This window comes from Microcaecilia unicolor, chromosome 1 (assembly GCF_901765095.1).
Source record: "Microcaecilia unicolor chromosome 1, aMicUni1.1, whole genome shotgun sequence".
Lineage (NCBI taxonomy): Eukaryota > Metazoa > Chordata > Amphibia > Gymnophiona > Siphonopidae > Microcaecilia > Microcaecilia unicolor.
Window position 1 is genome coordinate 360,000,860 of NC_044031.1, and position 23,432 is coordinate 360,024,291.

At 43.0% G+C, this 23,432-nt stretch overlaps 2 protein-coding genes across 4 annotated transcripts in view; one reads left to right on the forward strand and one right to left on the reverse strand.

The window, feature by feature from the left end:
- Window positions 1-17,697, reverse strand: part of BRD9 (bromodomain containing 9) — a 209,569-nt gene extending 191,872 nt beyond the window's left edge. For 2 of the 3 annotated variants that reach the window (XM_030209763.1, XM_030209774.1), the window contains exons 1-2: window positions 17,436-17,697; window positions 6,360-6,583 (exon numbers count right to left, since the gene is read on the reverse strand). In XM_030209763.1, the coding sequence (XP_030065623.1) occupies window positions 6,360-6,583; window positions 17,436-17,487 (276 nt within the window). In that variant the 5' untranslated portion in view covers window positions 17,488-17,697. The remainder of the gene's footprint in view (window positions 1-6,359; window positions 6,584-17,435) is intronic. The other variant, XM_030209755.1, reaches the window with a different exon arrangement.
- Window positions 17,698-17,793: 96 nt separating this feature from the next.
- The window catches only part of TRIP13 (thyroid hormone receptor interactor 13), a 147,341-nt gene continuing 141,702 nt past the window's right edge, over window positions 17,794-23,432 (forward strand). Inside the window, exons 1-3 of the mRNA XM_030190066.1 lie at window positions 17,794-17,861; window positions 18,102-18,200; window positions 18,430-18,595. Of these exons, the coding sequence (XP_030045926.1) occupies window positions 17,818-17,861; window positions 18,102-18,200; window positions 18,430-18,595 (309 nt within the window). The 5' untranslated portion in view covers window positions 17,794-17,817. The remainder of the gene's footprint in view (window positions 17,862-18,101; window positions 18,201-18,429; window positions 18,596-23,432) is intronic.

Sequence of the window (23,432 nt, forward strand, 5' to 3'; positions counted from 1 at the left end):
CTAGAAGATATTTGTCAGCTGAGAGTCGCTGCACTCCTTTGTGAAGCATTACAAGAATAATGGTCTAGCCAAGAGGTGAATTCCTTTGTCAGAACTATGTTACAAAGGCCTTATCTTTCCCCACCCCTTAGAGGTCTGTTTTTGTACATTCCATTCATCTAGGCTGGTAACTTAAGAGGGGCATAATCGAACGTTGCCTATTTTGGCAGCGGCGCAACAGCTGGCCGGAACCGTATTATCGAAAAAGATGGCCGGCCATCTTTTTCTTCGATAATACGGTTTAGCCCGGCCAAATGGCAGAGTTCGCTGGGTTTGAGATTGCCGTTTTTGTTTTTCAGCGATAATGGAAAAAAATGCCGGCCATCTCAAACCCGGCGAAATCCAAAGCATTTGGTCATGGGAGGAGCCAGCATTTCTAGTGCACTGGTCCCCCTCACATGCCAGGACACTAACCGGGCACCCTAGGGGGCATTTCTAACAATATTAAAAAAATTCCAAAAAAAGCTCCCAGGTGCATAGCTCCCTTACCTTGGGTGCTGAGCCCCCCCAAATCCCCCCAAACCCACTCCCCACAACTCTACACCATTACCATAGCCTTTATGGGTGAAGGGGGGAACCTACATGTGGGAAGAGTGGGTTTGGGGGGGGGGGGGGGTTTGGAGGGCTTAACATTTACCACCACAAGTGTAACAGGTGGGGGGGGGGGGGGGGATGGACCTTGATCTGCCTGCCTGAAGTGCACTGCACCCATTAAAAACTGCTCCAGGGACCTGCATACTGCTGTCAGGGAGCTGGGTATGACATTTGAGGCTGGCATACAGGCTGGTAAAAAAAGGTTTTGATTTGGAATCACAGCGCCTTCCAAGATGGCGACTGTTTGAACAGACTAAACGGACACGCTCAGATCTTGCTCTCAGGCTAATCTTGCGCGAACCTTCCCCGATTTCTGACGGGTAAGAGGAGAGGCAGAGTCCGAGAGGCTCCCCTTGTCTCGGGCAGAATGCCGCAATCGCGCCAGACGACGCTGGAACATTTTCGGGCAGGATCCGGTCCTGAGCTGGCGTCGACTCAGTCTGCTGGTGCTGGCGCTTTGACGCTAGACGGCAGTGTAGACGGGGCTTCCTTGAGCCTTGTCGAGCGTGCAGCACCCCCACAGCCCGGAAGGGAAGCTTTCACTGCAAGCCCTGGCGCCATGGCCTCTCGACGGGGACCAGGTGAACAGGGAGGGAGCCTGCAAGAGCTGACAACTGGAGCCCAAGCTGAACCAGGATTAACAACTGCTCAAAGTTTGGAGAAAACAGTGAGTACCCTGGAACAATCTTCTAAGGCCCCTCTCCCGGACTTTTTAGTGGGAAAGTTAGAGAAACCTGCTGTAGTGACATTGGAGTCACTGTGGGACTTAACCTCATCCACCCAATCTGCTTTACAAAACTTGATTTTGAAAAACATGGAGACTATTAAAATTCTTTCAGAGACTGCATTGAATCAGATACAGACAAGTGTTCTCCAAGCTTCTGAAGTTAAGAGGCTGTCAGAAAAAACTGAAAAATTGGATCTTGTGGGACAATCCTTAATTAAAGACAGAAACTATACTTTGCGACGCTTGGAGTACCTGGAAAATCAATCTAAAAGATTAACTTTGCGGTTTATAAATTTTCCTAGGTCTCCTCTGGTGGTACCAATCCAAATGCTTAGAAAATATCTAATGGAAATTCTGGGAATGCCGGAGAATTCTCTGCCGCCTATAACTCGTGCTTACTATATTCAAACTGATGGGAAACTATAAGGTAATTCACAACAAGATGCACTGAATCTCACAGCATTCCTGGAATCCTCCCTTGAGGTTATTACTCAAAGAACTACACTTTTGGCAACTTTTGCAATGGAGATGGACAAGGATGCTGTCCTTAGACTCTCTCTGAGACATTTGGACTCTCAGGTTTTGGGTTCGAAAATTAGAGTTTTTCCTGATTTGGCTCGTGAGACTCAACAGAGACGTAAGAGTTTTTTATCCTTACGTCCCCGAGTAATTGCTATAGGCGCAGATTTTCTTTTAAGATTTCCATGTGTGTGTAGAATAAAATTTCAGTCTAAGCAATTTCAATTTTTTGACCCAAAACAATTGGAAGATTTTCTATTAAGCAGAGAAGAGGTTGATGTACAAGTTTAGTCACATATGCAATACTGTATAGCATATTAGAGTTAGCCGCTCGGAATTAAGCTGTTCTTTTTTATTTAATTCTTTTTGTCTGGTTAATGTTTAAGTATGGGAATTTATTTCTATGTCTTGGATCGATTACCTTAACTTGTGGTCGTTAGTTAGGAATAATACTATGGATTGAATATCTGTTTATTTTACTTGAATGTTTAATTTCTGTTTGGTGTATTATCACTCATAAGTATATTATGAATATTAAAATGATAAATAAAGAATTTTAAAAAAAAAAAAAAAGGTTTTGATTTGTATTTTTTTAATGTGGGAGGGGGTTGGTGACCACTGGGGGAGTACGGGGGAGGTCATCCCCCATTCCCTCCAGTGGTTATCTGGTCAGTTGGGGCATCTTTTTGAGGCTTGGTAGTGAAAATAAAAGGACCAAGTAAACCCGGCGAAATACTGCTTAACGCCGCTTTTTTTTCCATTATCCGCGAAAGCCAGCCATCTGGTAGCCGCGCCCATGCCCGCCTTCGCTACGCCGCCGACACGCCCCCTTGAACTTTTGACGGTGAGGTGACGGGAAAGCGGCAATGCTGTCAAAAAAGCCACTTTCAATTATACCGATTTCGCCGGCCATCTCCCGATTTATGTCGGGAAATGGCCAGCGATCACTTTTGAAAATAAGCCTGATAGTAACATAGCAAATGACGGCAGATAAAGACCTGTACGGTCCATCCAGTCTGCCCAACAAGATAAATTCATTTTACATAGTATGCGTTACTTTATATATATACCAGAGTTTGATTTGTCCTTGCCTTTCTCTGGGCACAGACCACAGAAGTCTGCCCAGTACTGTTCTTGTACTAAGTTCTGAAGCTAACGTCGAAGCCCCTTAAAATTTACACTCCAGCCCATCCATATCTATTCAGTCACGATCAGAGCATATACCGTAGAAGTCTGCCCAGCTCCCGTTTTGTTTCCCCAATTACCGATATCGCCACCCAATCTCCACTAAGATTCCATGGAACCATTCCTTCTAAACCGGATTCTTTGTGTTTATCCCACACGTTTGAATTCCATTACCGTTTTCATCTCCATCACCTCCCGCAGGAGGACATTCCACATATCTACCACCCTCTCCATTAAAAAATACTTCATGACATTAGTCCTGAGTCTGCCCCCCTTCAACCTCAATTCAGGTCCTCTAGTTCTACCGCCTTCCCGTCTACAAAAAAGGTTCATTTGCAGATTAACACCTTTCAAATATTTGAACGTCTGTATCATATCACCCCTGTTTCTCCTTTCCTCCAAGGTATACATGTTCAGGTCAGCAAGTCTCTCCTCGTGCGGTTTGCAACACAAATCCCATACCATTTTTGTAGCTTTTCTTTGCACCGCTTCCAGTCTTTTTACATCTTTAGCAAGATACGGCCTCCAAAACTGAACACAATACTCCAAGTGGGGCCTCATCAACGACTTGTAGAGGGGCATCAACACCGCCTTTCTTTTGCTGGTTATGCCCCTCTCTATGAAGCCTAGCATCCTTCTGACCACGGCCGTCGCCTTGTTGCATTGTTTCTTCACCTTTAGATCCTCAGACACCAACACTACTACTAATAGCATTTATATAGCGCTACCAGACGCACGCAGCGGTGAACATTTGACATAGAGAGACAGTCCCTGCTCAAAGAGCTTACAATCTAAGTAAACCAGACATGGTCTCCTTAGTCGAAGTTACTAATCTCTCCCCTCCTAAACGGTATCTCTTTTAGGTTTCTGCACCCCAAGTGCATCACTCTACACTTCTTGGCATTAAATTTTAACTATATTAGAAATGTACTCCTTATACTTTTTTAATATATTTTTAATAACACATCACATTCATTAATAACCAATAAATCTTCTATGCAGTCACTGGAACTCGCTCATTCAACCCTTTCACTTCACCATCCAGCCATGATACATTCTGTATAAGAGTTTGAAATTTACCCAACATAACCCTATTACCCCTAACCAATTGCAAATATTTTCTAAACAAGTGAAAGGGATGGTGAAGTGAAAGGGTTGAATGAGTGAGTTCCAGTGACTGTATAGAAGGTTTATTGGTTATTAATGAATGTGATGTGTTATTAAAAATAAACGTATTAAAAAAAAAGTATAAGGAGTACATTTGTAATATAGTATACAGGATCTGTACTCTCAATTAATTTAGTTTTCCCCTTGTATGAGATTAAATTTTAACTGCCAGACCCTCGACCATTCTTCGAAGGATCAGAGATCCCTTCTCATCGTTTCTACTCCCTCCAGGGTATCCACTCTATTGGCTATTTTCGTGTCATCCACAAAAAGGCACACCTTTCCTTACAACCCTTCAGCAATATCTCCCACAAATATACTAAACAGAATAGGCCCCAGCACCGACCCCTGAGGAACTCCACTGCTCACCTTCCTTTCCTCTGAGCGGATTCCATTTACCACCACCCTCTGCCACCTGTCGGTCAACCAGTTTCTTATCCAGTTCACCACTTTCGGTCCTAAGTTCAACCCTTTCAGCTGATTCACGAGTCTTCTGTGGGGGACTGTATCAAAGGCTTTGCTGAAGTCCAAGTAGATTACATCTAGCACACGTTCCTCATCCAGTTCTTTGGTCACCCAGTCAAAAAAGTCAGTAAGATTCGTTTGGCAGGATTTTCCTTTGGTAAAGCCACGTTGCCTTGGGTTCTGTAACCCGTCAGATTCTAGAAAGTTAACTATCCTTTCTTTCAGCAGCGATTCCATTATTTTTCTTACCACCGACGTGAGACTTACCAGTCTGTAGTTTCCCACTTCTTCCCTGTCTCCACTTTTGTGTAGAGGGACCACATCCGCTCACCTCCAATCTCGCAGAACCTCTCCCGTCTCTAAAGATCTATTAAATATCTTTAAGAGGTCCCGCCAGGACCTCTCTGAGCTCCTTCAGTATCCTGGGATGTATCCTATCTGGCCCCATAGCTTTGTCCACCTTCAGATTCTCCAGCTGTTTATAAACTCTTTCTTCCGTAAACGGCACAGTATCCACTCCATTCCAATCATTCCCTGGGCAGCTAACCGCCATCCTTCTTCAGGATTTTCCTCCGTGAACACCGAAGAGAAATAATTGTTTAGCACGTTCGCTTTATCTTCATCACTCTCCACATAGCCATTCTCATTATCTTTCAGTCTCGCAATTCCATTCCTATCTCTTCTCCTTTCTCCAATATATCTGAAAAAGGTTTTGTCACCTCTCTTTACTACTACTACTACTTATTTACATCTTTAGCCATTTTTTCTTCCGCTCCTGGTCCAGCAGGATGAAAAGCAAGGTGGAATTTATTCATATCTATTAGTTTCCTTTCCTTGGATCCTGAAAGACCAGTACAGGACCAACCCTGGAAGACTGGTGCTACAGGTTACAGGGATGCAGTTATCCTTCTTTCCTCTGAAGAGAAGTTTGAATGATTCAGAGGGTTCAACTGTTACATTTCACTATATAAAAAAGTTTCTTTGCTACAAATGCTGGAACTCCCTGCTCCCCAGAGAAATGCACTGGGCTTTTTTAAAATGTTTTTTCCCCCAAATAATCAAGTTTTACCCCATTCCATCAATTTTTCTGAGAGTTAAATTGGCCCCAGACATGAAGACATTTCTCAACTCCTTTTGGATAATTCCTTCCAATTTCTGCTGTGTTGGAAAGAATAAAAATACAAAAGGACCTACAGAGTTGGCAGATAGGACTATTAAAAACAGAAAAAAAACATTTTTTTTAAATGTACCCTGTTCTCCTGGTTCCCTATCATACTCTGTTCACCACTGGTTTTTAAACTGGGCTAGACCTTGTTTTAAGACAAAATGAAAAATATCATAAAACAAAAAAAAAAATGGGCAAGGAGAGGAGTAGTCTAACAGTTAGATCATTAGGATGAGAATCAAGGAAGACCAGTTTAAATCCCACTGCAGCTCCCTGGACCTCAAGCAACTCACTTTACTCTCCATTGCCTCAGGTACATAGATTGTAAACCCTCTTGGAACAGGAAAATATCTACTGTACCCGAATATATCTTGCCTTGAGCTACAACTAAACCCAGCACGAGTTAAGCAAAATATCTTCTATGATAAGAACCCAGTCCTTAAATAAAGATTTTTATCATCATGTTCTCACACAGGAAGTGTCTCATAGAACCTTTACCTTTCTTTTCTTTCTCTCCTCCTCATCCAGGTGCTTCTCTTTCTCCTTCTCCGACTTCTTTTTCTTTTTTTTCTTCTTTTCTTTGTGTCGTTCCCGCTGCTCGTAGTCTGATCTGTCTTCATAATAGCTTGAATCGTGCCCTGAACCAGACAGTTCTGTGACTTCGCTTCCTCCTACTTTCAGCACCAACTTCAGAGGTTTCTCTAAGGGCTTGTCCACATAATCTAAGTTAATATACAAAATAAAGGCAATTTCAGAAACCATAAACATTGACAAATTCTATAAAACTGTCAATTCTATAAATTGACAATTCTATAAAACTAAGCCATTAATATGTGTCAAAGACACCATAAAGTAGTAGTTAGGTGCCTACATGCACTAGGCACTATTCTATAAAGATAGTGCCTAAGTGCCATAGTGTCTAACTGCAAGGGGGCGTACATATAGGCAGAGCATAGACAAGCCATGAGTGTGTCTGCTAGTTACACACATAGTTTATAGAACACTATAAACTATATGCAACATTTGATGCACCTAGGCGCACCAAATACGCCTGCCATTGATATGGCGTAAGAGTGTTCCAATACTGACCTTATGCTATTTATTTATTTGCATTTTGCTCACACCTTTTTCAGTAGTAGCTCAAGGTGAGTTACATTCAGATACACTGGATATTTCTCCGTCCCAGGAGGGCTCACAATCTAAGTTTGTACCTGAGGGAACGGAGGGTTAAGTGACTTGCCCAAGATCACAAGGAGTAGAAGTGGGATTTGAACCAGCCACCTCTGGATTGCAAGACCGGTGCTCTAACCAGGCCACTCCTCCACTCGCTAGTATTCTACAATGGAATATTGGTACCAAGAAGCTGTTACAGAATTGGTGCTAAGAGCACAGCACTGGGGTGCCTAGGCTGGGCTATCCTTATTGGAATGCTTTGTCTTCAAGCATGCCAGGTAAGGAGCCTGCCCCCCTCCCACAATGTCTGTGAAGATAGAATGTTCAGTTGGTGTACTCTTGTAATTTTGCTGCTTTCAGCCTTTTCAAATCCCTGCAATATCATTGTGTTTTTACCATATTTAAAGTATTACAACTTCTCCAGCTAGCTTGTATAGCTGAATCCCCAGCCTCTCCTGTCTGAGGGAGTGACTTATTTCCAATTCATCTCAATAGTGATTGGTTTTCTTTTTGTTTTGATTAACTGCATTAAAGAACTATTGGATCAAGAGTTTTGAATCTTTCTCTGGTGATCTTAATACTAGTTTAGCTCTATGTCAAACATTGTGAGGACAGAAGAATTCCATACCCGTTAATTTTTCTTTCAGTTGGGCCATACCGTACTGATTAAGTAGGTGTTATCCCCTTCTACTAGCAGATGGAGGTAGAGAAAAAAAGTGCCCTCTTCCAGGGAGCTCACCAGTATAACTTGCTGGTGCTCAATTGAAAACTCCAGTATACATCTGCCAAAGCAGTAAAAAAGTCCCTATGTAACACACCCATGCTTCATCAATCACTGCAGCTGCAATGATTATCAAGCACCACCTGCGTGATACTCACTACACTGTATTTGCAATTCAATTCAATTCTTTTTCTTAAACTGAATAGGAAAGAGCAGAGCACCTCGAGACGCCCCAGGCTTTAGTCTTCCGAAGGTGGGTCTTCAGATGGTATGGTCTGACTAAAGGAAAAGGAATTATCTAATATAACACAATTTCACCTTCCTTGTCATCTGGGGCTGAGCTGTCCTGAACTAGTGGGATGTGTCCAAGCAGACTCAATAGACGGGTGATTACAATGCCCCATGAATGACAAATATGCCAAGTGCGAGCTGGCTGTGGCCAGCAGCCTAACCTGTAATACTTCAAAAATGAATGGAGCAACAACCTTCCTGCGACTCGGCAATTCACCTCTGGAGAGGCCGCCCAAGTTGCATAAGCCCTCAACCCAGGCAGCACTCTGATTCCTACAAAGTAGGTGGCCTTAATCCACTAGCAACAGAGGTATTGGAAGCCGCCTGACTCTTCCATGACCCTCAGAAGAGACCAAAGATAATTAGAAAGGAAAAACGGACTGAGAAGCTTCATAAAAGCAGCTTCCTCAGCCCAATGGAGCAGCCACAGCCAGTGGCGCCCCATCATCAAGGAGGATACAGATTACATAAGTACATAAGCATCGCCATGCTGGGACAGACCAAGGGTCCATCGAGCCCAGCACTCTGTCACCGGAGAAGGAGAAAGAGAAGCACCTGGATGAGGAGGAGGGACAGTGGCCAAAAGAACAAGCAATTTGTCCCGCCCATCCTAGAAATAGTCTATTATTCCCTCGTCCATCCCTCGTGAGGATAGACGCACCAGATCATAGAGGACGATGACCAAGAAGGCCAAGCCCAATTCTAGCCAAGAGACTTTGGGGGGGGGGGGGGGGGAGGGGAGACTGTCAGCCGTTGTAACCAATGCAACATGGCTCTGGCTATGTATCCCTCACAGATGACGACCTAAACACTAGCTGCCCTGAAGAACTTCATCCTACGCTGCTGCTCCACCTGCTTCTTGAGGAGTTCTCTAAGGGCAAAACCACCCTAAACTGGGAAAGCCATCTTTTTAGTCACAACCATGATCAGTGCATTCACCTTGGGGTACTTCTAGTACCACTCCACCTACTCAGGGGCAAAGAGATATAAACGATCCAGAGTTCTGGCCCCATTTAGGGACTCCCACTCTGTCAGAATCATGAGACAGGGCTTTATGGAGTGGAAATGTGTAGGGGATCCAGCCAAACTCTCCAAAGAGGATCCCCATTGGAGGAGGTTGGCAGTGGGGTTCTGGCGAAGACCAAAGGCCTCAGAAAACAAGAGAACTCCTCACAGCTATACAGCCATATAACACGCGACTGCAGGCCTCAACAAATTTTCACAAAATCTAACAAGAAGCAGCTTCTCCCTCCCCATCCTTCCAACATTGTCCCCAGTGATGCTAGGGGGGGGACCATTCCAGATTATCAATATCTCTTTAAATAGGCTTACTAATGGCTCTTTCCTATTTTGTGCCTATGGGCCTCTGCAAATCACTGGCAAAAGCCTATCCTCTCCCTTTCCAAAGCATGCTGTCAGCTGTGTGAAAGCACCGTCTAGATAGTTGCATAAGATAATTGCCTCATTTCATATGTCACCAAAACCTGGGTCCATACCAGTCTCTCTGAACCCCGCCCCACTGTCGCTCTCTCTCTCACAACCCCGCCCCCCCAGCCTTCATCCACTCTCTCTCAACCTTGCCCCCCCACCTTCATCCACTCTCTCAACCTCTCTCCCCCAGCCTTCACCGCTGCCCCCCAGCCATCACCCCCTCTCTCAACCTCGCCCCGCAGCCTTCATCCATTCTCTCTCCCCCCCTCTCTCTCTCAACCTCGCTCCCCCAGCCTTCACCCACTCCCTCTCTCTCAACCCTGCCCCCTAACCTTCATCCACTCCCTCAACCTCGCCCCCCGGCCTTCACCCACCCACTCTCTCTCAACCCCCTGCCAACATTCACCCACTCCCTCTCTCTCAACCCTGCCCCCTAGCCTTCATCCACTCCCTCAACCTCGCCCCCCAGCCTTCACCCACCCACTCTCTCAACCCCTCGCCAGCATTCACCCACTCACTCTCTCTCAAACTCCGCCAGCATTCACCCACTCAAAACACTCACCAGCATTCACCCACTCTCTCAACCCCCGCCCAGCATCCACCCACTCTGTCAACCCCCCCCCCAGCATCCACCCACGCTCTCATCCTCCTCCAGCATTCACCCACTCTCTCTCTCACTCAAAACCCTCGCCAGCATTCACCCACTCTCTCAACCCCCCCCCCCCCCCCCCCCCAGCATTCACCCACTCTCCCAGGAAATTCAGGCTGTCTTGAAGCTTCAAGTGCTGCGAGACTTCCAAGCTTCTTGCACAATGTGGCTCAAGCTTACATAGAGAGCTGAATCATGGTGCAGAAGCATCAGCATCCACCCACTCTGTCAACCCCCCCCCCCCCCCAGCATCCACCCACGCTCTCATCCTCCTCCAGCATTCACCCACTCTCTCTCTCACTCAAAACCCTCGCCAGCATTCACCCACTCTCTCAACCCCCCCCCCCCCCCCCAGCATTCACCCACTCTCCCAGGAAATTCAGGCTGTCTTGAAGCTTCAAGTGCTGCGAGACTTCCAAGCTTCTTGCACAATGTGGCTCAAGCTTACATAGAGAGCTGAATCATGGTGCAGAAGCAAAACAAATGCTGGGTAGTGTTACAAAAAACAAACAAAAATTGCCACACTAAAATTTTTTTTTTTTTTTTTTTTTTGGGGGGGGGGGGGGGGGGGAATAAAATCCCAGGTGCCAGCAAGTCCTTAGTAAGCCATTGCAATTTACATAAGAGTAGCCGTACTGGGTCAGACCAATGGTCCATGTAGACCAGTATCCTGTTTTCCAAACAGTGGACAAGCCATGTCACAAGTACCTAGCAGAAAACCAACTAGAAGCCATATCCCATGCTACCAATCCTGGGGCAAGCAGTTGCGGGTTCCCCATGTCTGCTCAATAGCAGACTAAAACAGTTATTACAAACACCCACTGTGGGTACGCCAGTTCGAGAGATCCTCTGGAGACCAATACAAGTCACCTGGTGTCCCTGTGGCAACCTGATTCACCATGCGCTGCTTGGCCCCAAACACAAGGACCCCCTCCCCCCTTTTATGACCATCCGAGTCAAGCTCCGGAGCCAACAGGGTCTAGGACCATCGGAACTCTCTCTGCAATCGGGCCCTGTGGGTGGGAGAGAACCCCACCCCCACCCTCCAACGGTGGTTGAGAGAAGTCCAGATACAGAGAAACTGCAGGAGAAAAAACAGAAGTAAAAGGCAAGATGGCCGCCACTACTACTGAAGACACTGGAACTAAGTGTCCCAGTGTTTCCATGTTGGGAAGCTGAACAACAGCTTGAATGGACCCTCAGACTTCCTCTCTCCTAGGACCGTTTCCAAAGTCAGAAACAGCCTGTCACAGGAAAGGCAGACAGAACTGGCAGCTGTACACAGCTTCTGGCTCATGAGAACAGCACACTGCCTGCAAGCAGGCATTCCCAGCCATGTGGCTGAGGGGTTTAGCCTGCCTCTGCACTTGGCCAATATCGGCCAAGGGCTCTGGCATCTCCACTGTCTCCCTGTTCTTAAATATGTGTGTGTGTGTTTTTTTTTTTTAATTAAACTGCCTGGGAGCAAAGGGGAGCCCAGGGAGAAAAAAACACCAGGGTTTATGGGGACTCACTCCTCTTCCCTCCGGCAGGGCCCTATGGGGCTGAGCTATGCCTCACCCAGTGGCTGCTAGAAAGCGTGACTGGGAGTGACCGTTAAGCCCTACAGACCAGGGACCAGGACCACCCTGAACAACTTATCATATGCTAGATGAAGAGGAAATACTGGAGTTTTCACTGAGCACTAGCAGTTTATACCTGCAAATTCACTGGAAGAGATCAGTTTTTCTTGTACTTCTCTATCTGCTGCTAGGATGCTATAACCCACTCACTCGGGATGGTACGGGCCCCAGACAACAAAGAAATCAACATTTTCATGCATCATCAAGTGGACAGGGCTGGCATGTCTATTTGTGATCTTGCAGGAATAACTTGGCTTGACCTTTGTCAAACTACACCCCTATTCTGGTTCCAACTTGGACCCTAGTCTGTTCTTAGACCTGTGCACAATCCATCCTAGTTCCTTAAGACCACTGACTGCCTGCTCTTCATATCCAACTTCCCCTAGGTCAGCCAGTCATCAAGATAGGGGTAAACTAGAGGACAACCGAAAATATAACAGTTGGAGTCAGCCGAAATTGAATCTGTTGCCGAAATTCGCTGCTCAGTTTCAGCCAGAACCGAAGCCAAACCGTTGCCCCCCCTGCCCCCTTCTCACATAAAGCTTAGATACCCCCCCCAGGCCTCCTATACATCATACCCCCCCCCCCCACACTCATAGGCCCTCCCCAAGCCTACCTTCAAAGCCTTGATGGTCTAGTGGCTTCTTTGGGGCAGGACCAATCCCGAGTCACTCTTGCCCCCCCACTTGGCTTTAGTCAAAATGGCTGCCATGACTTCCCGCGACAGTCTTGCAAGGCTGTTGTGGGCGGTCACAGCAGTCATTTTGAGATTGGAACTAGCACTATCTCAAAATGGCTGCCAGGACCTCCAGCAAGAGTGTTTTGAGGCTGCAATCATTTTTACTATTGAGCCAGTAGGGGCAATAGTGTCTCAGGATCACACCTACCCGAAAGAGGCCACTAGACTTGAGTACCAGGGATTCGAAGTAGAGAGTTGCACAGGGACAGAAATCTAATCCGTCCCCACTGGAATCTTACCTGTTCCTGCAAGAATTTAATGGTATCTTAAAAAAAAAAAAATTCCGGTCAACTCTCTCAGGCTCTCTCTGGATTCGAGCCACAGCACTGCAGGCAAGGAAGGAACGGAAGCTGGAACTTGGAACACTCTGGTGCTCATATATAAAAGACTCGGCTTGGATTCACTGGCAATGTTTGCCGAGAGGTCGCCACATGCACACAATGCACATGCCTGTGTCAGAGCTGAGGCCTGCACATCAGCCCGGGAACAGAAAGGGTTAATGGGAGACTTTCTGCATCTGTGTTGTTAAAGTAGGGAGGAGGAGGAGGTGGCACTTTGTGAGAGGCTGGCGCAGGTGCAGTTTACACTTCCATGGGAACCCCGCAGGAAGTGCTTCACCCCCAGGGGAACCCCACAAAACTGCTTCTATCAAGTCCGCAACCCTGGAGGGTATTCCCGCAGGATTCCTGTGAAGGCCTCTAATTTGAAGGGAGGCCCAGGGAGATCAGAATAGAGTGGGCATGGGGAGTTTCGGTTTCAGCTGCAAATGCGCTTGCATTTTCAGCTGAAACAGAAGCTTGGCCAAATCGAAACCGAAATTCAGCAGGCCTCTAGGATAAACCAAAATTCCCTCCTTCCTAAGCTATGACCCAGTCATGGCAGCAATGTCTGTAGTGCCAAGGCCAACTCAGTGACCTTTGAAATTGGAAATGTTGGCCTAGCACTAAATACCTGAGACATTCCTGGAATTCTAACCCAATAAAATTTTAACTTGAAAATAAGCTTCAATTAGAACCAATGAAATGAGGAACTCCCCTGTGTATATAGCCATCAGACCGAACTTAAGCTTTCCATCTTTAACTGCAGAAACCTGGTAACTGTTTATTTGCCCTAAGTCTACAAAAGGCTGAAACAAGCCTTTATTTATTTATTGCATTTCTACCCCACATTTTCCCACCTATTTGCAGGCTCAATTCTTGGATGCCACTAAAACAGGAACAGATAGCAGAATTGTGGTGAGTGTGTTACAAAGGCTTTCCAAGGTGGATTGCACTATTGCCTACAACTCTGGTGAGAGATACTGCAATATGGTTTTTGGTTTATTGGATTTGATATACTCTTCATAGAAGCACAATACAGCAGTATACATCATTTAAAAATTAAACACATTTATGAGGAAAATAACACCATTTTGGTAAATGGACAGGGAAGTGAGCAAAAGAGTAGAAATTGTCAGGTTGCTTCAAGCCATCTTCTCTAGCCCCACTGGTTGATATAAACCTTCTGCTATAGATAGGTCTTCAACATTATTTTTAATTTAGTGAATTATGGTTTTGTATGCACTGCTAGGTATGTAGAATTCCAAAGTAGGGGTGCTGTACAAAAGAAAAAAAAATCAGAAATGCTTTCCAAATAGGAATCTGGTGCTTAGGAACATAGTTGTCCCTGGAGTAGCCTAATGGTTAGTGCAGCGGACTTTGATTCTGGGGAAAAGAGTTTAATTCCCACTGCAGCTCCTTGTGACTCTAGTCACTTAATCCTCCATTGCCCCACGTACCTATATATAATATGTAAACCACTTTGAATGCAGTTGCAAAATCCACAGAAAGGCGGTATATCAAGTCCCATTCCCTTCTCCTTATGACAGACAGAGCCCTGCTGATATCACTAATACAGGCCCAGGCCTGGCAGAAACATAACTGGGTGGGCTCCAGACCTCCGAGTGACGGCAGTACAAAATGAGTCACTCACCTATAGTCTTGAAATGGCTGTCCTCTATAGAGAAATCTGGGTGAACATCTCTCAACTCTACTGAAAGAGCCACGGATCATGAGATAGGCACCATCTCTCAAATGACAGGAACCGGAAAACAGACACTAGGAAAACTAGGAGGCATATTTTCAAAGCACTTAGCCTTCCAAAGTTCCATAGAAACCTATGGAACTTTGGAAGGCTAAGTGCTTTGAAAATATGCCTCTAAGTCTCCCAAGTGTTTGATCAGTTTCCCCACATCTTCCCCAAATACATTTTTCAGCACGCTTTTGGGGAGTAGCTTATGGGTTAGGTCCACAGGTAGCAAAGCCCTCTGAACCTCAGTTTTGTTGTGTATTTTGTCACACCTTTCTAGTGATGACTGTAAACTGTTCTGATAGTAATCCTGAAGAGCAGTATAATAAGTGTACAATAAACAAAGTGGGGAGTTAATCATTTCCAGTCACTTAGAGCAAAGGATTTCCCCACCCCTAATTTTGAGAAAGTCATTCAATGGATGGAGCTCAGACCTCATTAAAACCCATGGGTCTGTTCCTTCTAAGAGTAGATGAGTTCTGTAAACATTCCAAATGCACTCACAGAAAGTCTAAGCCTCCAGTAGGCAAATTTCTTTAAATCAATTGTTATGCATTTTGCAGACATTGGCACAATACTTGGCAATATTCCCATCTCTGTCTTTATCTAATATGCTGGAACTTTTGCTCAGTCTCGCTGTTGTCTTATTAGTTGCAGCTGACAGAGCTCTAACACACTGTGGTCATTCAGTCCACCAAGGAGGTTTGATGAACAGGAGACTGCAGGAGCGTGCTTGTCCCATTATCCGGGCTAAAGCCAGTAGGCAGAGCTTCTTGCCCTATCAATTACATTGTTTTGGGTGTACTAATATGACGGCAGCTGCATTAGTACAATGAAAACCTCCTTGAGTGGACCAGCTTCAGCTTTGTGATGCCAATCTCCTGTTCATCAAACCGTCCACTAATTTAGCTGCTCCCTCCATTCCTCACTGTCTTTGAACTACTGCTCCTTCCTTACCCTCAGGGCATCATCATGCTTTGATTCCTCTCTTTTTCATATCCCCTCTGTTTCTTATTGCAAACACTCCCAGATTTCAGCTATCTCTATATACAAAAGAAACTAGAAATATGTGAAGTACAAGCAACTTAGCTAAGTTGGTTGCTGCATACAGCTGTCAGAGCTACTTTACTGCTGCAGTGGTTAGAGCACCGGTCTTGCAATCCAGAGGTGGCCGGTTCAAATCCCTTGTGATCTTGGGCAAGTCACTTAACCCTCCGCTGCCTCAGGGACAAACTTAGATTGTGAGCCCTCCTGGGACAGAGAAATATCCAGTGTACCTGAATGTAACTCACCTTGAGCTACTACTGAAAAAGGTGTGAGCAAAATCTAAATAAATAAAGTGACACCAAAATAGAACACACTGTCAGAACGAGACCATACAGCCTGCCCAGTCATGTCAACTCATTAGTTCTACAATCCCTTCCTCTACTTTAGAGATCCTCTATGCTTGTCTCATCCTTTTTTTAAATTCATACACTGTTCTTTCTCCAGTAACTCTATTGGCTGACCGTTCCATACATCCATCACCCTTTCTGTACAGAAATATTTCATTACATTACTCCTGAGACTACCCTCTTTCATCCTCAACTACCTTCAGGTATACTTAACAAGGTAAATCCAATCCTGTATTTATCCCAGCGCAAAGAGTTCTGTTTTCCCAATTGCATTTCCTTAAACAAACAAAAAGACACACAACCCCAGATTACATGCCTATGCATTTACTGGGATTGATTGACTATATTTGCAGACAGCCTCCCACCCTAAACACTGCAGCAGTTTATGATGTACAATCTTAATAAACAATATTTGATAGATTTATATTCCACCAATCAAAACCAGGTCATAGTACAATAAGACAACACTTCCCTCCAGGGATAATCTGGAACTGTCAACACCAATTGAGCAAGTCACATTTAATCCACAGTACATGCTCTCCCCATCTGGGGGGGGGGTAGCAGGAAATTATGTAGGTAATCTTGAACAACTACTGAAAATATGTGAGCTAAATAAACATTCAAGATTTAAAAAGCCATTCCAAAGATTCCCTGCTCTTGCAAGCTACAAGCTGAACAGCAGTGACTTTCCTTGGTACATACACATTTAATTCTGATAATTAATACTCTTTTGAAAAAGAAGCTTACAGAAACAGGTCATCAATCTTTGCTACTTAGGTGTTCTGGGTAAAAAATGGATCAAGTTGGTAAGCAAGGGATCCAGAGAATCCTGGTTTTACCTAGACTCAAAATAGCCTTATCCCTTTAAAATGGATAGCTATATTAGCCTAGTGTAATAAAACTGTCAGAAAAGTAGGTGCCACCTTATGGCCTAACCAAAGCTCTTGCCTCAATCAATGGGTTAGTCCAGTGATTCTCAAACCTGTCACACAGGAACCCCAGCCTGCCAGGTTTCAAGAGATCCACAATGAATATGCAAGTGATAGATTTTCATACACAGGAGCCAGTGTATGCAAATTGATCTCATAAACATTCATTGGATATCCTGAAAACTTGACTGGCAGTGGTCCCACCCAGAATAGGTTTGTGATTCACGAGTTCAGTCTACACTGTGGACTTCGAGGACTGGATTTAAGGATTCAACGCTGCCTAGTTGTCAGGATTTCTACAATGAATATGAGATCTATTTGCATTCACTGCTTCCACTGATTGCAAATAGATCTCATACATATTCACTGTAGAAATCCTGAAAACGAGTTAAGGACCTCGAGGACTAGACTTGAGGATCTACGTCACAAATTGCGGGGCAGAATAGAGCGTGCAGCTATCTAGAAACTCCGTACAAGGAGAAACAGAGAAAAAAAAATGCATGCACATGACCCCCTTCCCCTGCTCCTGGGTACAAGAGTACCGGAAGGGGCACTTACCAGTATCATAGGACCTCCATTCCGATTTGTGCTTCTTGTGTTTCTTCCCCATAGTCGCAACGAATAAAACTAAAACCAACCCGAATAACAAACGCGGAAATGATAAAAAAAAAAAAAAAACCAACAACTCCAAGTTGTGTATTCACTGGATAACCCGAACAATTATAAGATACAGTAGATGGATGAGCCGGCGGACAGAAAACACAATCGCATAATACTTTCCACGCATGCGTGATAATGACCCGTTTCGGTCTTTAGGACACCCACCTCCCCCGTGTCAAAAGCATGAACATCCGATCTGCGCTTGCGCAATTTTATTCCCCGTGCTCCGGGTTTCTGTGACGCTAAAGGGTGCTCTGTGGCAGAAGAACTTCCGGGTCAAATGAATGTCGTGATTTTAGCGGGAAGTTTGGCTTATAGAAGAGTGTAAGTAGAGTTGTTTACTTATGGGGTAGTAAATGTTTTTATTATGTTGGCGTCCTTTTAGGGGACCGAAAAGCTTTTTAAAAGAACATTATTCTTCAATGTTAATTCTTATCATTTGCTTAGATTATCTCTCGTATGTTCTGTGTGTGGTGTATACGTAGTAAAATAAGCTATTAGCCTCGAAATCAAATTGGAGTACGTAGTAAGAGCTCTAAGTTGACCTAATTTTTTTTCTTACAGTTTAATTATGGAAGAAGCAGCTGGAGATTTAAAACAAGCTCTTCCAAATGAATATGATTCGCTGCAGATACATGTGGAAGTTCACCAGCGATCTAACAGGTTTAAGAATACTACTGTTACCGAGCGCAGTATCTAATACATGGTCACAATGCAAGAGATCAAATTATTTGGAGACTTAATGACTGTACACGGATTTAGTGTTCTTTCTTTAGCGCACGTTCTGTTCTTTTATAGCTTGCCTCACTCTAACAATTTAAGGCATATACAAATCGCTTTTATTTTGACAAAAAGATGTTTACAAATTCAATATTTTTGGCTATTTTACTAGTGCTGCAAAAACAGAAGAAATACGATCTCATGTCTTGAAGCTATTGGACAGGCATAGTATGGTGTTTGGAGATTATACCTGGACTGAGTTTGATGATAGTTTTCTGATAAAGAATGTGGAGTCTGTGGCAATTGTAGACACTGAGCTAAAACTTAAAGACAGACAGGTAAGAACACTACTAAATTTTCTACTTCTCTGTTCAAATATTAAGATTGTTTATTATTGAAAGTGTATTTTCTTTTGATTAGGCAATCTATTAGGCATCAGTGACGCTACCAGTAAGTTCTCTGGATTTAATTTCATTTGTTTGTCCTAGCAGATGAGTGGTCATATAGATTTATGTTCTTCAAGATACCCATTGCCTCATAAGATCCACCTGGAATATACTCCATGGGTGACCTTTAGTTATCAAGTTCTTATCTTTGGAACATTTATTCTGGTAGATATAAAGATTAATATTACTTATTCTCCCTTCAGGCAAGCTTCTGAGGTTATTGTATAATATGTAGTCTGAGGATACTTCTGGCCTTTCAGTCGATGGACAGGTATTCCTACCCTACTACTACTATTTATCATTTCTATAGCGCTACAAGGCATATGCAGCGCTGTACACCATGTATGATTTAATTGATTTTGACATATGATTGTTGACATTGGACTTGTGATGCAGGCATTTTCTGGTGAAACATGGTTGCATCACGCTGTTCATGAATAAACTGACCTTTCTGGCTGACTGGCTTTACTTTTTGTTTTTTTAGAGTTTATCTGTGGGATTTTGTCCTCCTTTGTTTCTATGCAAATGTGCTTGATGGCAGAGGAAGCTTTTCTGTTTGCTTTGGAGTTGAAGGCTGTTGTCCCTTTTGGCTGATGGCTTGTCCCTTGAAATGTTCTGGTTATGAAGGAAAGCCTATACCTTGTCCATGTTTTTTAGTGAGCTGAGGGTCGGTCCGTAGATTATCTACATCTTTGGCATATGTCGGAGTTTGGAAAATTTTGGAGCCCTGGTGTTAGGGGATCAGTTATTCTGTAGGAAAGTCAAATAGTTGGGAACATTTTTGATAAGGGTTTGTTTCTCTAATTCCTTTAAGATTGAGGTGAAAGGTATCTAAAGCTTTTGGGTCTCTAAAATTTGTTCTTGGTGGAATTTGTGGATGTGGCTCATTTCCTTTAGAGGGGTTGGGGGTCAAGAAAATCCATCTGCCCTTTTGGGTAATTGCTCCATAGTGAATTCTTAATCTAATGCTGGACACTTATGAAAGCTCTCTTCAAGTCTTTAAAATGTGCCACCTGAAGGACTTTCCCTTAATGCTGTTTTTCTCATGGCAATTATTCTATCAGTCATGTCTCCAGACATCAAGATTTGTCATAGGGGATAATTGCTTGCTCTTTTTTTTCCCCCAAAATGTTTTGTATTACTAGAATTGGCTATTGAATCTGCTTTAACATTTGTATATTGTCAAGTTCCAAGCCTGCAGCACTCCTTATTGCAGTGGTGATATCACTGGAAAAAAAAGTATGTTCTCTGAGGATAAGCAGGATAGCAAGTTCTCAGAATAGGGGTGGTGTCATTAACAGAAGATGTGTGGGAAAGTTTCTCCGGCTTATTATATGCTAGAAGCTTTTGGGTCACTTTATTGTGCTTAAGGGCTACTTTCTATCTACAGCTGTCACATGGGATCACCTAAGTTTCATCTTGCTGTACAGTCAGTTGGAAGCACATCACTGGAGCTTACCTCAAGATGTTTTTTTTTCTTGATTTAACTGTTGTTTTGTAAGTTTTTAACTCTTGTAATGATGTTACCTTTGTCAATTCTGTGGGCCTGAGGTCTAACTTAGACCAGGGACCGTTCTCTGAGTAATACTGTCATGGCATCTTTGCAATTTTCTGACATGCTGCATTTTAGGAGCTGTGTTGCTCTGACAAGATTAAGTTGTTTGTGAGGAGACTCTAAATACAACATGATGTGGGTGCTGAAACGAGTAAAACCATATCTCCCCCTAAAAACTTTCCACAACTTGGTACAATCCACTGTACATACCCATGCTGACTACTGCAACAGCATTTTCATTGGCTGTAAGGGCCAAATCCTGAAAAAACTCCAGACCACCCAAAACACGGCAGACAGACTCATTTTTGGTAAATCACGATTTGAAAGCGCAACACCTCTTTGTGAAAAACTCCATTGACTTCCTGTCAACGAACTAATAAACTTCAAAGTCCAATCACTGATTCACAAGATTATCTACAGAGAATCTCCAAGCTACATGACCAACCTAATTGACCTAACAGCTAGAAACGGATCAAAATCCTCTCGAACATATCTCAATCTACACCTTCCCAACTGCAAAGGTCTCAAGTACAAAACGTACTACGCATCCAACTTCTCTGTTATAGGCAGCCAACTCCTGGAACGCCTTACCAAGACCCATTCGAACAGTTAGCGACCATCTACCCTTCCGGAAGTTGCTAAAAACTTACCTCTTCAAACAAGCCTACCCAAATGACCAGACTTAACTATGAACCCACTCTACACCTCTCCTACCCCTACATCCCCTGCTCATTTCACCTATCTCAACCTATTTCCTAACAACCACATCATACTTCTACTATTGCTACAGCTGTGTTCTTTCTGTGATACTATGTAATTCCATACTATGTAAACCGCACTGAGCCTGCTACCGAGCGGGAAAGAGCGGGGTATAAATGCAACAAATAAAATAATAATAAAATAATAGTCTTTTGTCCATTGTTCACTGGGTGGACATGGGCAGATTGAGCTTCCCAATTAAATATAGCTTGTACAACCTTGTATCTATTCCACTTATGATCTGTTCTGGTACTATGGACCATCATATCTGTGAGGCATCTTTCACCTCCTGCCAGTGTGGTACCTCCTTCCAGATAAACCTGACTGATACCAGGAGATCCAAGGTTTCTCCTCAGCCAGTCAAAGAAACTTCCTGTCATGTCTTGTATTCTGTTGTCTAAAGGACTTTGTGGTGTTCTGATACTTGGGACCATGTGTAACAGAGAAAGACTAACATCTTTGTAATAACTGCTCGCAGTAACACTGGACATTGCAGAAGTGATAACAAAATGTTGCTGAGAACACAAGCAAGGATGTTTTATGGCTGTGCCGGCATTCACCAGACACCAAGAAGGGCTAACATTCTTAGGAGAACCATACTGATATCGCAAACCAGGCTTGCTGTTCAGAAGTCAGATGGAGTCTAGGAGGAAGAACAAAGAAAAAAACACAACTGGTCCTTCAAGAGTCCTTTATTGAAAAGAGACCCGACACGGGCCGTGTTTCGGCGTCAATGACGCCTTGCTCAGGGGTCTAATAATAAAAACACATACAATGTAAAAATAAAAATTAGGAAATAAAAAGTAAAAACTAATACATAGAAATATACATAACATCATAATAAAAATGTCACCATAAATGATTTGTTACAAAAAAAGAAGAGAGAATCATCATGACATGTTGAAAAATAATAATAAAAATTATACTAAAACTTTTTTGAAAGAACCAATCAGCATAAATCAACAGGTGTAAAAATACATGAATAATGAATTAAACATCCATATAATATAAATATGAGTAGATAATCAATTTATGTGTCATAATTTGGTAATTGTAGATCATTTAAAAGTGTCTGTAAATAATATAGTCTAGTTGAGGATCCTAATTTATATGTAAAAGAATCATCGCAAAATAATAAAATAACTTTAAATAATAAATTATGGTAGCCAATCTAAACAAACATCAACAGGGGCAAAAATACATAAAAATTAACTATTATTCATTATTAGATTATAATTCAAACTAACAAGTAAAAATGGAAAAATAAATGGAAAATTCTAACCTATGTGCCATTGCAGATGATTATTAGAAAATGTCTATATAAATTATTGTGGAAGTGTATTTAAAATTCTGAATAAGTTAGTGAATAATTGAGTGACCATCTTATTGATTTTAGCAGACTAGTAATGATGTAATTGAATCAAAGAAAATCTTACCCAATTTTAATTGCAAAGTGTACACAGTTGGAAATTCAATTTCTATAGAGAGAGGAAAATAGCTGGAGCTAAAACTGAAAATGCACAATGTAACACATTTTAAAAAAACAGTGCGCCAAGTAAAGATTTAAAATGGACCATGTATTAGTTTTTACTTTCTATTTCCTAATTTTTATTTTTACATTGTATGTGTTTTATTATTAGACCCCTGAGGCAGGCGTCGTTGACGCCGAAACACAGCCCGTGTTGGGTCTTTTTTCAATAAAGGACTCTTGTTGTCTGTCTTGAAGGCCCAGTTGTGCTTTTTCCTTTGTACACTTTCTGTGTATGCTGTATTTTCCTCTCTGTTTGCTTTGTCTAGGTGGAGGAACCAATTTTACACGCAATGGTGCAGTAGGCTCAGGTTATCCACAGAAGTGTGGTTTGTTCATTCCTATGGTTGGAGGAGAGATAAAGGTTTGCCTATTTGTCCTGCAAAAGAACACAGGCTAATCTGACATGTCGTGTACATACGTTCACTTTTATCGGTATTTGTTTGAGAACTGATTCACTCAGAAATATTTTGTATACAGTGCTAGGTAGATATATGCTGATTTTATTAACTGTAATAAGTAATAATATATGTTTCCATCTGAGCGTGGAGTTCAGACAGGGTGGCAGAGTCAGAAAAAATGTACTGACTATGACTTCCGCTTTAAAATAAAAACTTAAATTTATTGTATATTATAATGTATCACTTCATAACTTCATTTAATTTGCTAATAAATGGGAATTGGACGGGACATTTCATTATAGGTAAGCAGTGCAATTTGAGATAATAGCTTGAACTGTATCTTTTCAGACCAAAAATAAGCCCGATGGCCATTTTTTGCATAGTCTGTCAACTGTCAATAAGAGCTTTAGAGCATCCATTGAGGACAAAATTACAATAATCAAATCTCAACAGAACAAGTAACTGTACAAGTATTCTAAACGATTC